Source organism: Danio rerio, chromosome 20, assembly GCF_052040795.2.
Source record: "Danio rerio strain M-AB ecotype USA chromosome 20, GRCz13ab, whole genome shotgun sequence".
NCBI lineage: Eukaryota > Metazoa > Chordata > Actinopteri > Cypriniformes > Danionidae > Danio > Danio rerio.
In genome coordinates, this window is record NC_141040.1 from 30909266 (window position 1) to 30923896 (window position 14631).

The 14631-nt window shown below is 36.3% G+C and overlaps 1 protein-coding gene across 3 annotated transcripts; it reads left to right on the top strand.

Moving 5' to 3' along the window:
• Positions 1 to 185: 185 nt before the first annotated feature.
• si:dkey-177p2.18 lies at positions 186 to 12161 on the top strand. Of its 3 annotated transcripts, none has more exons than XM_087298249.1 (17): positions 186 to 279; positions 418 to 550; positions 726 to 816; positions 1086 to 1144; positions 2087 to 2154; positions 4249 to 4292; positions 4425 to 4545; positions 4699 to 4750; positions 4833 to 4913; positions 6436 to 6501; positions 7057 to 7148; positions 7691 to 7772; positions 7857 to 7958; positions 8083 to 8178; positions 8841 to 8912; positions 9035 to 10646; positions 10705 to 12161. In XM_087298249.1, the coding sequence occupies exons 3-16, from the start codon at positions 774 to 776 to the stop codon at positions 9185 to 9187; spliced, it is 1131 nt and encodes a 376-aa protein (XP_087154375.1). In that variant the 5' UTR covers positions 186 to 279; positions 418 to 550; positions 726 to 773; the 3' UTR covers positions 9188 to 10646; positions 10705 to 12161. The 3 variants fall into 3 exon arrangements, with proteins under 3 accessions (XP_087154375.1, XP_087154373.1, XP_087154374.1); XM_087298247.1 differs by having other exon boundaries at positions 486 to 550; XM_087298248.1 differs by having other exon boundaries at positions 270 to 391; positions 486 to 550.
• The last annotated feature ends 2470 nt before the right edge of the window (positions 12162 to 14631 follow it).

A 14631-nucleotide genomic window follows, 5' to 3' on the forward strand; every position in this document is an offset into this window, starting at 1 on the left:
AGGCCTCAGTGCACCATGGTTTCCACTGAAGCTCTGTGAAGTTGTGAATGGTCACCAGTCCCCTGGCAGTTGCATGTGCACCGGGATCATGCTTTATGTCAGTGGGCCTGAACTTTGTCACTCAGCTGTTTTGGGTGGGGGAGACAAAGGGGCAGAGATATAATGGCCCCGTTCTCTCTGCACGCACATCCATTGTGCTAACCGCTTGGAAACGCTCCACCATGGAGTGGCTTTTCATTGCCCTGGCAACCTATTTGCTAGCCCTCTGTCCTGTCGAAGGTAAGTGCTAGAAGCATCAAGAGCTAGGAAGATAAGCTGGAGCGCAGGGCTTATGTTACATGTTGAGATTGACCTGGGATGCAGGGAGTTGATATTGATCAAGAAGTTAAAGGTCTATGTGTATCTATGGATCAATAGAGGCTGGCCTGTGTCACATTTCGATTCTGAAGTCTAGAGGACTCATGGATTTTAATGTTTTCCCCAAGGAGACGAGTGGAGGCTGGAATATGAAGAAGGACTCAGTCACTACAGTGAGGAAGCTCTTAGGAAGGTGTGTGTGTTTTTGTGCTTTGTCATGCCAGTATGCTTTTGAGTCTATGGATATAACCTTACATCACATTGTAAACATCTTTCACTGCTCTGGTTATGACTTGCCTAATATTTATGTTGTCAGGATGTGATGTCACACACAAAAAACATCAGTTTTTCGTGTTATTTTGTTACAGGAGTTTCCTGAGAAGACCAGGCCAATCAGTTTCAAACATCCACTTTTCATGTGTCCTGACATGAGCCCCTCCTCTTCTGTGCCCACCTCAGGTAGGCTGCTGTGGGGTCAGTGCTGTGCCCACATTGTGTGATGAATACAGACAATGTGTCAGTGAAGTCAATATGATAAAATGTGATTATACAAGCTGTCAGTGCTAGTCATGCAGGGGAAATTTTGAGGCGTTTTACCTTTGGCAATCATGTTTATCACTGATGAATGATAGGTCCAGTTGTAGCACAGGTAAATAGCCAATGTGTAGATAAACATTTGCTCTATGATCATCTTATTTGCTGTTCTAATCATCTAATTTCTGCTGTAGTTGAGCTGGTGAGAGCAGCAGATATAAAAGTGATTGCTGCTCTTGGAGATTCATTGACTGTGAGTGTGATAATTTACTCTTTATTTTTTATATTTCTTGCTGAATGTAACTCTAATTTGTTATCTGACAATGGAATTTATGCCACACTGTATTGTCATCACAGTCAATAGGCAAAATCCAGAAACCTAAAAGAGATGATCACCCAAAAATACAACCCTGTTGAAACAAACAGCATATGCTGCTGGTAAGGTAGTTTTTGACTCATGGCTGCTGGTTGAAGCTGGTTATTTGTTGGTCATGTACTGGTCAGAACCAGCTTAAACCGGCATTCACTTTACCGGCACATGCTGAAATTTGCTGTTAGTTTATTCACCTTCCAGACATCAATGATGAAGGCGAGTAATTTTCTCTGAAAAATAAATGATTATTTTAAAAATGATTACATCCTTGGTGATGATTATTAAGTAAATTTAAAGTTAGCGAACTTTGAGCGTCAAAAACAACACGCAGGCAAAGCATAATTAAAACCATGTCTCCTGACAGTAAATTGCAAATGTAACAATAGTTCGATAAAAGAAACAGATCGTTGTTTACATTTCTATTAACTTTAATTCACAGCCTCAGTCTGTTCAAGACAATCTGAAGCATTCATGAGCTTCCTGACTGATAGGGCATGGGCACAAAATCACGTCTTAGCTAATGTTGTTTGTTTACAGCATGGATGAGTTTAGCCAGGATCCTTCAACCTATGTTAAAAGCAAGTTTCTAATTTGTCTGCACAATCAGAACATGTACAGTCACTGTAGGTAATACAGATTTGTCTCAGATCCCCACTGTTTGATATATGTCATGTGACAGGAAGCCAGAGGTTAAGTAAATTAACAGCAAGCTGTCATTTTTGGGTGAACTATCACTTTAAGCAAATAGCCAAATTAATTGTTTCTAATAATGCAAGATGTAGTAAATGAAGCATTAATAATCTGTATTTGTCTCACTTGTAGACAGCCATTGGTGCGAATGCAACTACAGTTCTTGGCATACCAATTGAATTTCGTCATGTGTCATGGAGGTACCAATACTAATACATTCATTCATTCATTTTCTTTTTGGCTTAGTCCCTTTATTAATCTGGGGTCGCCACAGCGGAATGAGCCACCAACTTATCCTGCATATGTTTTATGTAGCAATGCGGACAGAATTATTAGTCCCCCTGAATTATTAGCCCCCATGGTTATTTTTATCCCCAATTTCTGTTTAATGGAGAGAAGATTTAATAACTCCTCTCTAATAACTAATTTATTATATTTTTGCCATGATGACAGCACATAATATTTCTACGACACTTCTATTCAGCTTAAAGTGACATTTAAAGGCTTAACTAGGTTAATTAGGTTAACTAGGCAGGTTAGGGTAATTAGGCAAGCTATTGTATAACAATGGTTTGTTCTGTAGACTATCGAAATAAAAATAGCTTAAAGGGGCTCATAACTTTGACCCTAAAATGTTTTTTAAAAATTAAAAGCTGCATTTATTCTCGGCAAAATAAAACAAATTAGATTTTCTCCAGAAGAAAAAATATTATCAGACATACTGTGAAAATTTCACTGCTCTGTTAAACATCATTTGTGAAATATAAAAAAATAAATAAATAAATAAAATCAAAGGGGTGCTAATAATTCTGACTTCAACTGTACACTATGGACAATTTAGCGCACACAGTTCATCTATATAGGCTCGAACCAGTGATCTTCTTGCTGTGCACCACGTCGCCAATCCTAATATATAATGGGCCATGAAACCCCCTCGTTTCAGTAGGGTGTTTTCACACCTCTACTTTGGAAAAAGTCAGAAAAGTGGGCGTGTCCAGCTCTGTTGAGGGGGGAGTGTCGGAGGAACAAAAGAGGCTTGGTGTGGGAGTGTCTATTTGGGCGCGCTGAATTTCAGAGTCAAAACACACACCCACAGCGTACAATGTGACTGTGTTTACATGGACACCTGTAGTCGAATTATTTGCCAGATTATTAAATGGTGGACTTTAACTGCAGTTTGGCTCTTTCATTCTGGGAATTCATTCATGTCCCTCCCGACAAACGAGATATTTGATTTGAGGAACTGCTCTAAGCGTGTATTTTTCATGCAATGTTTGATACCGCACGGCGAATGAGAGAAAAAAAAAACTCAGCATTTCCCGGAAACTTAGATGCACACGGCAGGTAGCGTCAGAAAGCCGCGTGTGTTATTCCGGTCACAAAATCCAACACGAGGTTATAGTTTGGTTGTAACTGTTAGTGCTAACTTGTTTACACTCGTTGCAATAGTTTGTTTGATACGAATACAATACGAACTGAATAAACAAAGAGCACTGGTCGCTCACTTACCAAATCTGTAGAGACAGGACAATCACCAGCAACTAGAGCCGCGTCTTTATGAAGAGAAGACTACAAGCGAATCCGGATCTCAGCGTTTCCAGATGAGAACAGCTCTCAGGTAAACAATAATCCTCCTTGGACACGTAAGTTATTGTTGTCGCGCGTCGCGTACACTGTTAATCCACACGTGAGTCTGAGCTCTCACAGAGAGAAAATGAAAACGAAACTTAACGGCAGCAAACTATAAAAGCAACACTTCACGCTTGTTTTGCCAACACAACGTGGCGTCTCTGCCGTCTAAACACTGTGACAGTAATGAATATTAATAAAGTTACACAATAGAGCGCGCTGATTGGTTTGAACCAAGCCTTACTCATGCATTAATGCAACACACTGTAAGACGTAATAAGACACACTCTGGCACAGACACCCAGTCTGCACGCTGGAATACAGGCTATTATGTCATGGCCGTGACGCAGCTTCAAAAATTCGTTTCAAACCGGAAGTACGAATTTGCTTGAAATAACGCAAAAACAACCAATTTACACTTTTTAGTGAAATATAGGTGTCCTAATAGTGTTTTTAGCTGTGTGGGACACATATATGACTGTCAACAGCTCAAAAAATGTGTTTTGGTGTTTTGTGACCCTTTAAATAAAAAAAAAAGCTTTTTGTATATATCTGGCTTCAACTTTGTGAAAAATGAAGTGTGTATTGTTTATCATGTCCAATTATGTTCCTGTCATTGACTCAAATGATCCTTGTTTTATTGTGTTTATTTCATATTTGAAAAGCATTGGTGGTTATGGATCTTTTCAAGATGTCATTACACTGGCAAGTACGTCCTTCTACCTAAATATCGCTCATGTTCTGCATTAACAGTCAGAAATCTTCATAGTCTGCTTGTGAAATGTTTCTGAAATGTGCTTTTTACTTGAGTGACCTGAGCTCTTCTGTGCTTTTGATTTAGACATCATTCGACTCTTCAACCCCAGTTTAGTGGGACCTGCACCATCCAAGACTGTTCACGGGACCCCTGCTCCCCTCTGCGAGACTGGGTTTAACCTGGCTGTTACCGGACACAACACCTTGTAAATGCCAGTACACCACTAGTCACTCTTCACTAACACCTGATAATATGCAAGATATCTTTTGCTATAATTGTGTTTTTGCAACTGTTTTGATCATTTGTTATTGTACTATCACATTTGCCACTGACAATATGAGTTTTGCTGTCTTCCTAGTAATCTACCTGAACAAGTCAGACATTTGATCGATTCATTGAAAACATATGAGGTGAGTGTGTTATTTCTTTGGAGTACGTTTGAAATATACTGTTTCAATAACTATATTTATGTATGTTTTCTTTATGCTACAGGATATTGACTTTGATGTGGACTGGAAGCTGTTGACCATTCTCATTGGAATGAATGACATCTGTGATTACTGCAAAGACAAGGCATTGCTTACAAAGCTGTTTCTTTGGCAAGCTACAGACAGAAGATTCTTCTACAGTATTTACAGATTTTGTTCACAATGTCAAATCGGGAAGTAGAGGTTTAGTCGTTTATTGAACTCTCATTGAAATACTCATTGGGAAAAACCCAGTGCGTTACCACTGGTTATAACAAGACTTTTAAACCAGGGGTGCTCAAACTTTTCCGCATGAAGAGCAAAAAAACAAATATCATTGATAGCCTTGGGCCAAAGATAAATATACCAAACTTTTTACCATGGGTAGTTTCCTAATTCATTTTATAATAAAAAAAATGAATAGAAAACACTATTTTGAATCATATTATCTAATGCAGTAAAACCTTTTTCATTCGAACGTATTGCAATAAAAACATATCCACATTTAAAACACAGTGGAGTTCAATGCTAAATACACTAATCAAGCAGAATCTGCCTTTGCCTTGATTCGCTTACCAGTCTCTGCATTGTCCTCTCTCTATCGTATGTTCATTTTAAACTGTTAAACTACATCTGAATAATTTATATAAATTACAATAAAACATTTAATCTCAGACAGCTTTTTTTTTGTTGCTTAACAATAAAACAAACAAATATAAGGTTACATTAAATCAGGCAGGTCAAATCAAAGGTTACCATGGGCCAACTTTGACCCAGGGGCCCTAGTCTGGGCATCACTGTTTTAAACTGTTACGACTTGAAGAAACACTTCACCATTTTTGAAAATATACAAATTGTACAACTCCCCTGGAGTTAAACAATTGAGTTTGACCATTTTAGAATCCATTCAGGTTATCTCTGGGTCCGGCGGGAGCACTTTTAGCTTAGCTTAGCTTGGTATAGATCATTGAACCGGATTAGACCAATAGCATCTAGCTCAAAATTGACCAAAAAGTGGAAAAGCTTGACTTTTGAATGCTGTACTATGGCTCCAGAAGGCACACTAGTATAATAGTATGATATTTTGCAGTGTTGTTGCCTAGATACCTAGCTGGGGACTATTTTTTTAGGTGGCACGTAAAATCATAAAATCATTGCACCTGCTGCAGCCATGGCTGCAAAGTTCCTTGATTATTATACCAGAATGAGAGCATAGTTCCTAGCTGTCTTGATCTAGAAAATAGCAACTTTCAATTTTCCGTCAGTCTTAAAAACTGTCTAACTACAGAAGAGTCAGGCTTTAAATAGAAAAATTAACAAAACATTTTTTTAGCAAGATGCTAATGGTTTACTTACAAGGATTTAAGCTAAGCTAATTGTTTTTTTTTTAACATTGTCAATCAACTCACCATAAATGGTCACTTAATCAGATAAAGGGTTAAAACAGATGTTAAATTGATTGTGAACACAAATTATCTCCTAGAAATGCATCTATGCTTTAAGGAACAGCAGTTCTAGGCCCGAAAATAGTGACATTTAAAGAGCACTTTTTTCTGTTCTTGGACATACTGTCCGGTAGGAATGTATTTATGGAGCTTCTAAATTTATGTCCTGTTTTGTACTCGCAGTCCTTGTTTTCGGTGGAGAACTTCATCCATTATATGACTGTTTCCTTGGAAATGCTGATGAATGAGGTAAGATTTGGACAGAAATTAATTTTGAGAGATTTGTTTTCTTTATCATGTTGTTTTTATTAGATTGTTTGTAAAACCGTGGACTTGATTGTATTGAGAACATACACTGCTATTTTGAGTCATTAAGATAAAAAATGCATTAATTTAAATAAAGCTAAGGACTTTTATTACAAACATGGTTTTAAATAAATTTCTGTTTTACAAATTCTATTAGTTTGCACAAAATATTTAGCAACTCCCCTGTTTTTGATATAAATAATAATTTCGTAAGGCTTTAAATCATCAAATTAGACTGCTTTCTGAAAGATCAAGGGACCCCTAAGACTGGTGTAAAAATGCTGAATTTTTTGCATTAAAACACAAGAATAAGCTACATTATAAATTATGTAAAAATGGCTGTCTTGAATATTTGTTGGGAAATTTCTCCGTATTACTGTATTTTTGAAAAAAAAAAATACAGCATTGGTGAGCTTCTCTCAATAACTTTTTATCGACCTTTTAAACATTTGAATGGTAATGAATTATTGATTACCTTTTTTTAACTGACCTTTGCAGGTGCCTCGAATGATAGTGAACGTGGTCCAGATACTGCCAATGGAGACCCTCAGGGAAGTACAGAAACCCACCCCAGGATGTCTTCTCCAAAGGTGCAGAACATTAAATCAGGCTTTTAACGGGACACTACAATTTTTAATACAATTTTGCCATATTTTAATCCATTCAGTCAATTTCAGTGTGTGTCGGGAGCACTTTTAGCTTAGCTAAGCATAAAGCATTGAATTGGATTAGACCATAAGCATCTCGTTTAAAAAAAAAAAATTGTAGTTACTCTTGGTACTAAGACTGTTGGAAAATGAAAATTTGCTGTTTTCTACGCTGATTTGTCTAGGGACTATACTCTTATTCTGGTACTTTATTCTAAACTCTAGGGCACTTGTTAAATGAGCTTATTTCAAAAACAAGTGCTCCTTTAAAAACTTAAAGAGAGTGAGAGAGTGTTGTCAGTGGTGCATGAAAATGCATCTGCACTTTATATCTAATACACTGTTCAAAATCAGTAAATCAAAAATCTGTTAAAATGATTATTACAGATTATGGCAGTCAGTATGTTGAAGATTGTTGACACACCATCCTTCTTCCAGTGCTACAGGTTCATTTCTCTCTTTCTCCAATGCTCTGATCTGTGCAGGTCGTTCTGCTCCTGTCTGGTCAAGCCTGCTGCTGGATCCTCTGCCCTAAAGGAACTGGTTGGAGTAAACCTGGAATTCCAGGTGGCTTTGTTATCACATTTATTTCACATATTTTAAAGCTGTAATCTGCATATTCAGTGCTAAATAGCTTATTTTTTGCTGCAGAAAGCTCTGGAGCAGCTTTTGCACAGTGATCGATTCTTTAAGAAGGACTTTGCTGTAGTTTTGCAGCCGTTCCTGAAACATGCAGATCCTCCAAGACTTCCTGTAAGAACAGTGCTAATTACTAACATTTGTGGCAGTTTTGCATTAGGTTTGAATATGAAGTGGAAGTTTCTAATAAGATGTGAATGTGCTGTTTTTGCTTTGTGACTTAATTTTCACTGATTAGAATGGGAAGATTGACATGAGTTTCTTTACCCCGGACTGCTTTCACTTCACCATGAAAGGACACGAGGAGTTGGCCAAAGGCCTGTGGAACAACATGGTAAGGAGATTTTATTTCTTTAACTCAAATTTACAAAGCTCCATTTGGTTAAAAAAAAAAGTTAAATAAAAAATTAAATGCGACAAAAATTAAAATAAAACAAAAAAAGCAAAAAAAGACACGCTAAAGTAGTAAAAAGTTATTATTTAACATTGCTTATAGAATGATCTGCAATAAAATAATGAGATATAAAATAATCAATTATGTAAAATCTAATAAAAAAATCAAAATAAATAAATTGAATTAAAATTGAATTGGATTTCAACATTATATTGTAAAAAATACTGTATGGCTGCATCTGAAATCACCTACTACTCAGTAGGTACTGCATTTGAAATTAAATGTACTAGTCAGTTGTTAGAAAAGTACATTATATACAGTATGATACTACACTCAGTAGTAAATCAAAAATAAAACAAATTAAAAAATTAAACAAATCAAAAATAAAATAAAGTTAAAGATAAAAGGAAAACACTTGATTTATAAAAAAGGTAAAGAAAAAAAATTATAACTATAACAATTTTATTTATTTATTTATTTGACATTTTATTTGTATTTTTTATAATGTACAACCCATTTGAGATTGTTTTACCAGCACAGCTCTGATTATCACACAGGTACACTCTTTCTAAAACCTTTTCTCTCATTTCTTGTTTGGCAAGTTTCAACCTGAGGGGGAGAAGTTCATGGTAGAGAGCTTTTCAGACCCTATCGAGCTTGTTTGCCCTCAGGTGGTAAGAAAAAAACTACTAATAATGTTTTTTCATACAATTAGGACACTTTGCTGTGTTGGATTCTCTTGATAATTCCATTACTGCATCTCTTAATTGTCTTTTATCAATCTGACAAATCCCAGAGTCATCCGTACATTTACACCAGACCCGCTGCAGCGAAGTCCGGCTCATCTCGTCCTGAGTCAGCTGGCATCAGACTGGCCGTTCTCCACCTTATGCCTCCTTTGGCGCTTCTGCCACTCTGGACCTTGGCTGTTAATCTGGCCTCCTTGTAGGACATCCATATGGAGTATTGTGGTACATTATGTCTGCGCACCCGATGTTCTTACCGTTTTATCCTTAAGAGAGTGCAACATATAAAGCATGAGTTAGCAGAGATGAAAAGGAAATTGGACTTGGTGAAATATGATGGTCAGTCAGTTCCGTATTTGATTAATCTGGGGAGTTTATGCAATGGAAACGGGAAATGTTGAAACCTCAGAATAGACGAATATATGATGATGATGATGATCCTTTGTGATCTACCCAACCAAAATAACAACAGAGCAGGTGCAAAGCTACATTTAGCTCTGCATAATGCTGCTATAATTAATTTAGCTATGAAAGGTAACAGTGTAAGCTAGTTCCAGACGGTTTGAATCCGAGGTTTCACTGTAAACTCATTAAGCTTGTGCAGATAAAGGATTTGAATGTTGAGTGAGAATAATTGTTTTTGCTGCTGAAAGCATGGGGAAAAGTCAACTGTTTGAGAGCTTCCTAATGCCTGCAGTAATAAGATAATTGCTTTGGATGCTGCAACATGAGAAGTGCTTTCGGTCTTCTCAAATAAAGCTTTCAGAAGGGGTACTTGTTTTCCCTCCATTATTTTCTTTGAAAATACGTTTTTAGCTTATATGCTGTCTCCCGTACACTTGTCTTCCATGTGAGCAGCACAATGCGACATAAAGATAGCTGAACCCTTTCAACCAAATCAGCCAAAGCATTATGACCTCCTGCTTATTGTGCTTACTTGACAAACCCCTGAAGATGTTCTCTGGTATCTGCAGCAAGACATCAACTGATCTTTCAGGTCCTGTAGGTTGCAAGGTAGAGCTACTGAAACTCCCAAACTTGTTGTTCCAGCTCATCTCCCAGATGCTCAGTTGGACTGGGGATTTTTGACGGCCAGGGCAACACTTTGAACTCTTCATCATTCTCTTTAAAGCATTCCTGAATAAGATTTCTCCATGTTTTTCTGCAAATCGAGGACACTTCCACTAGTGGGCACCATTGGAGTGACAAATTAGGGGCTTTCGCACCAGGAAGCTGTAGGAACGATCAACTGGGCTCGGTCTGCCAAAAACAATTTTTCCTTTCAGCACATTTAGCTTGTTGCATTTGGTTGCATACACCATCACTAGGATCTCCGAAGTGACGTACGTTGGCTGATAGCAACATTCAACAAAATCCAAAATTGGAGGATTAAGGGCATCATGACACAAAAGAGCAAAAACAGAGGACTAAATCACTTATGATTCAGTTACTTACGCATACAATGGACCCTTTTCATATTTCCTGGTTTCTTAGCAGCAGAAGCCATCATAGTTGGGTAAACTTAGAGTGCAGTAAACGGGAAAGTACAACAAATAATTTTTCTTACAAAGGTATTTGCTCAAATAATAAAAGAAAAATTCTGCAATGGTGTTATCAAGACTTTCAGTGAAAGGAAAAAATGTGTGTGAGACTGACAATGACATACAGAAGAGAGAACAACATCAAATTGACTGCACTTTTTTCTGCTCATTCAAACTACTTATTTAAAATGAACTAAACCAACACAATTCTTAAAATTTCATTGGGACAACTTCATTTTTAACATTTAATCTACATAAATTAGTCAAAAGTGTTAAGTTAACTTAATCAATTTGTGTTGGGACAACATGAATGAATTATGTGGGACCCTGCATTTTTACAGTGTGTCCTGCGCCATAGATGCTGCATTAGAAACACCTCACACAAGTAGTAATTCGTTTTTTGTAATTTGATGCGAAGACAATATAACACATATGAATACATGTACACATGTTTTTTTAAAAATCAAATGAAACGTTTAATGATTTAAGATATGTACCCTATGATACCCTATGATGAATAAGGTAACAGGTAAATGTAGCGTTAGACATTAGATTTTTTAAAAAACATTAGATTTTTGCTGAAACTCTTTAAAATATTGTGCTGGTGTTTAGTATGGCATGCGTTCGTCCAATCAGTTTGTCTTCCACCATAAAATCGGGGTCCAGTAGTTCTAGAGACGTGAAGAAGTTCCTCCAGTGAGAGAATCAATATAATTTTAGTAGGTGGCAGGTGTCAAATTTGCATCCACATTAATCGGCAGACAAAGTTTCACAGCAGAATACTGGACAGAATAACACACTCCACCAGCTTAATACTGCCTCTCTGTAAATTCTGGTGCTTCCTGAGATAAACATCTTCTTCCTGGGGTAAACGTTATAAGAAAAATAGTACTTATGAGACCAGGCAACCTTTTTCACTGCTCCAAGGTGCTGTTCTGATGCTTGTGTGCCCATTGTTTGTGCTTTTAATAATGGAAAAAGGTCATCATGGGCGCTCTGATTGGTTGATTCACAGCTGACCTTCTGTGGCTTGGACCAGACAGTGTAAAGTTGTGCGATTTGTGATTCTTGGATGCCCAATACCTTGTCACCGATTTGTGGTTTGTTCCTTCTCAAACCACTGTTGGTAAATTTTCACCACTTCTGATCTGATCAAGACTTGCATATATTTAGATGCTTATTTGCCTTGTCATTACAATTTAGCCCTTGACAAAGTCACTCATTATTATTATTGCACAATTCTCCTGAATTAAACACTCAGATTTGTTTTCTCATGATCTGATTTATCTAGACCTTATTACGTGCTCTTGTTAGGAGATGATCAATAATATTTGCTGCACATTTGACTGGTCATAATGTTTTGGTTCATGGTCACTGATTGATTCAGTCCCATTTCATTTCTGGCTTTCTCTAACGCTACTTCTGACATGAAGGAAAATGTATTTGGAGGGTTCAGACTTTTGTGTCCATTGTAGAAGGCTTGAGATGTTGGGCTGTGGGGGAACACAACATAGTATGTGGCTTCTTGAATTCTTGCATTATTCTTGCATTCTTTAAAGTTGTTCTTAGCAGCTCCCAAAGGTAAAATGAATTTCAGCTTCTTCTTGTTTGTTCTTAATAAATATGTTTATGTCAATTTTGCTAGTTTGTTTGATTCTCTATGTGTTTGTTGAGGATTAGCTTAATTTACTTAATCTAAAAGGTAAGACATTACTCTGACTGCTCAGTGAGCCTGCATATTCACAACACATTGTTGTAGTTTAAAAGGAATTAGTTTTGATCTCAAAACTGTCAAGTTCCAAGTGATTGCTTGCTATTATTAGCCCTTCTTACTGGTTAAAAGCGTTTTTTAAAGAAGTGAACTACAAAGGAGTTATATTTTCCTATTGCAAGTTCAGCTGCAGTAGGCTACATTTGGTTGATATAATAATTCAGGTGGTGTAATAATTCTGACTTCAACTGTTTAGGGCCCCCAAATCACTAAATCTGCCCCTGTTTATTTGTGGTAAGAGCCAAAAATACATAGCAGTCAAAATTGTAGATTTTTCTATACAATTATAAGTTATAGAATACTAAGTAAAGCTCAAGTTCCATGAAGTTATTTTGAAATTTTACTTCTTAAATATATCAAAACTTAATTTTTGATTAGTAATGTGTATTACTCAGAACTCTTTGCACAACATTTTAGATTTTTTGTACCCTCGGATTCCATACTCTCAAATAGTTGTAACATGGCCAAATCCTAACAAACTATACGTGAATGGAAATCTTATTTATTCAGTGTTCAGGTCCAAAACTTATGAATGTTTGTGTGGTCATGTGTCATATTTTATATGACTTTTTGATAGTAGTAGTTGTAGTAATAGTAAAACTTTATTATCCTTGACAGGAAATTTGTAATGGGCATCACCATACTGCTGCAGACATTCCATATAAACAAACAATAAAACAATACAATATACAGTACTTACTATAATTATAATGCTAATTAAGATAAAATCTTGTACAAAAGATTTCTTATTTCGGTTCAACATAGGGACTCTATATCTCCTACATCGCCTACATAAAAAAAACAAACTAACAAAAAGTCTTATTTATTTATTTAAGTCTTATATATATTATATATTTCTACTGGGACCAATTTAAAATGCGTGTTTTATTAGCTTTAACTAAAAATGCTACATATGTTTTGCCCTTCAAACTAATATAAGCAGGAAAAAATACCTTGTTTCCACTTCAAAGGCAATTGGGTGCAGTCCATCACATGCACATACTATTACTCCTGCTGACCGTTCAATTTTCGTCCAATTTTAGTGTGTCCAGAATAGAAAAATTGCATTATCTCCTCATTATAAACCAATGTTCATGTCTGCTGCCTCAAATTTCCTGCTTTTCTGCAATGCATTTGTTTAAGTCAACATCATTTTCCACAGCAGGGGTAAAATGTGTAAACATCAGCCTCTAATGTGCACATTATGAGAGACAACTGGGCCATTCTGTGTCACCTATGAACAATATGATAAATGAAGACTGTTGAGATAAACAATGAATGACTAACAGTTTTCTCAAGGACGCTTTGTCAATAATTTATTATTTTTTTAAAAGGAGAGCACATTTCAGTCAATGCAACATATCAAAATAAAAGAAATGTGTCAAAAAAAAAGTAGGCAGATTATTTGATGCGCATGTAAATGCATATCAGCATGTAAACTGAAATCTGTCAGGCAGATATGAGTGTAGTATATATTTGCATCTAATAATACTCAGTTTTCAGCATCTCGGATCCACTCTCGTTCATTCCCGCCACTCTCTTTACGGTGCTCAATAAATTAGTTGGTAGTGTAATGCTTCCCCTGAGGTCCATCATTTACTGTCTATGCCAATGTTTAATGCAGTCCCTTTCTAATTGAATTACTTTCTGTTCTGAATGGCAGGCAGCACCACTGACCGACTTCTGTTTGTTATTCAGTGCAAAGATTCATGGAAAAAACAACTTTATCTCAGCTTGACATTTGTTTTGTTTTGTTTTAAGGACAATTTGACTGCAATTAGATTATTAGTTTTAATGTTGTTTAGTTATTTTAGGCCCCCCAAAAATGGCTCCTTTACTGGAATGGTGTGAAACTTGGATGAATTGTGGCAGTTACTATGACAAGACAAACAAATAAGTTAAAACAATAATAAAGACTTTTTTTTTTCTTTAATAAAAGCACTTTATAAATGTACAAACCCTGTCATTGTCCTTGTCCTCAGCCCAATCGGACCTATAGCTTTAATATATAGTTTTGTTATGCTAAAAACGGTCATTTAGAGAAAAAAAAAAACTTCAGCAATAGCAAGATTAGGTTGTTATCGTTCGCGTCAGTTGATTAATAAACATGAAATTATAAACAAATTCTTCAAATATATAAAACAAAGAAATTTACAATTGTCCCCATGTTTCAGTCAGTCCTGTCACATTTGCATTAAATGCAAGATAGAATATACCTTTAAGACTATGACTCGGAAGTGACATCATTTGACAGAGGAGAAGCTGACAGTGATCAGGAATGTGTTCTATGATTAAATTGTATGATTTTGTGCTTGTTTTTGTAAGATTTTTTTTA

Coding starts and splice junctions, on each gene's coding strand:
- si:dkey-177p2.18 (XM_087298247.1), top strand. CDS start 222: ATGGAGTGGCTTTTCATTGCCCTGGCAACCTATTTGCTAGCCCTCTGT. Junction 4,751..4,832: donor ATTCATTGAAAACATATGAG/GTGAGTGTGTTA, acceptor TTTATGCTACAG/GATATTGACTTTGATGTGGA. Junction 4,914..6,435: donor GTGATTACTGCAAAGACAAG/GCATTGCTTACA, acceptor TTGTACTCGCAG/TCCTTGTTTTCGGTGGAGAA.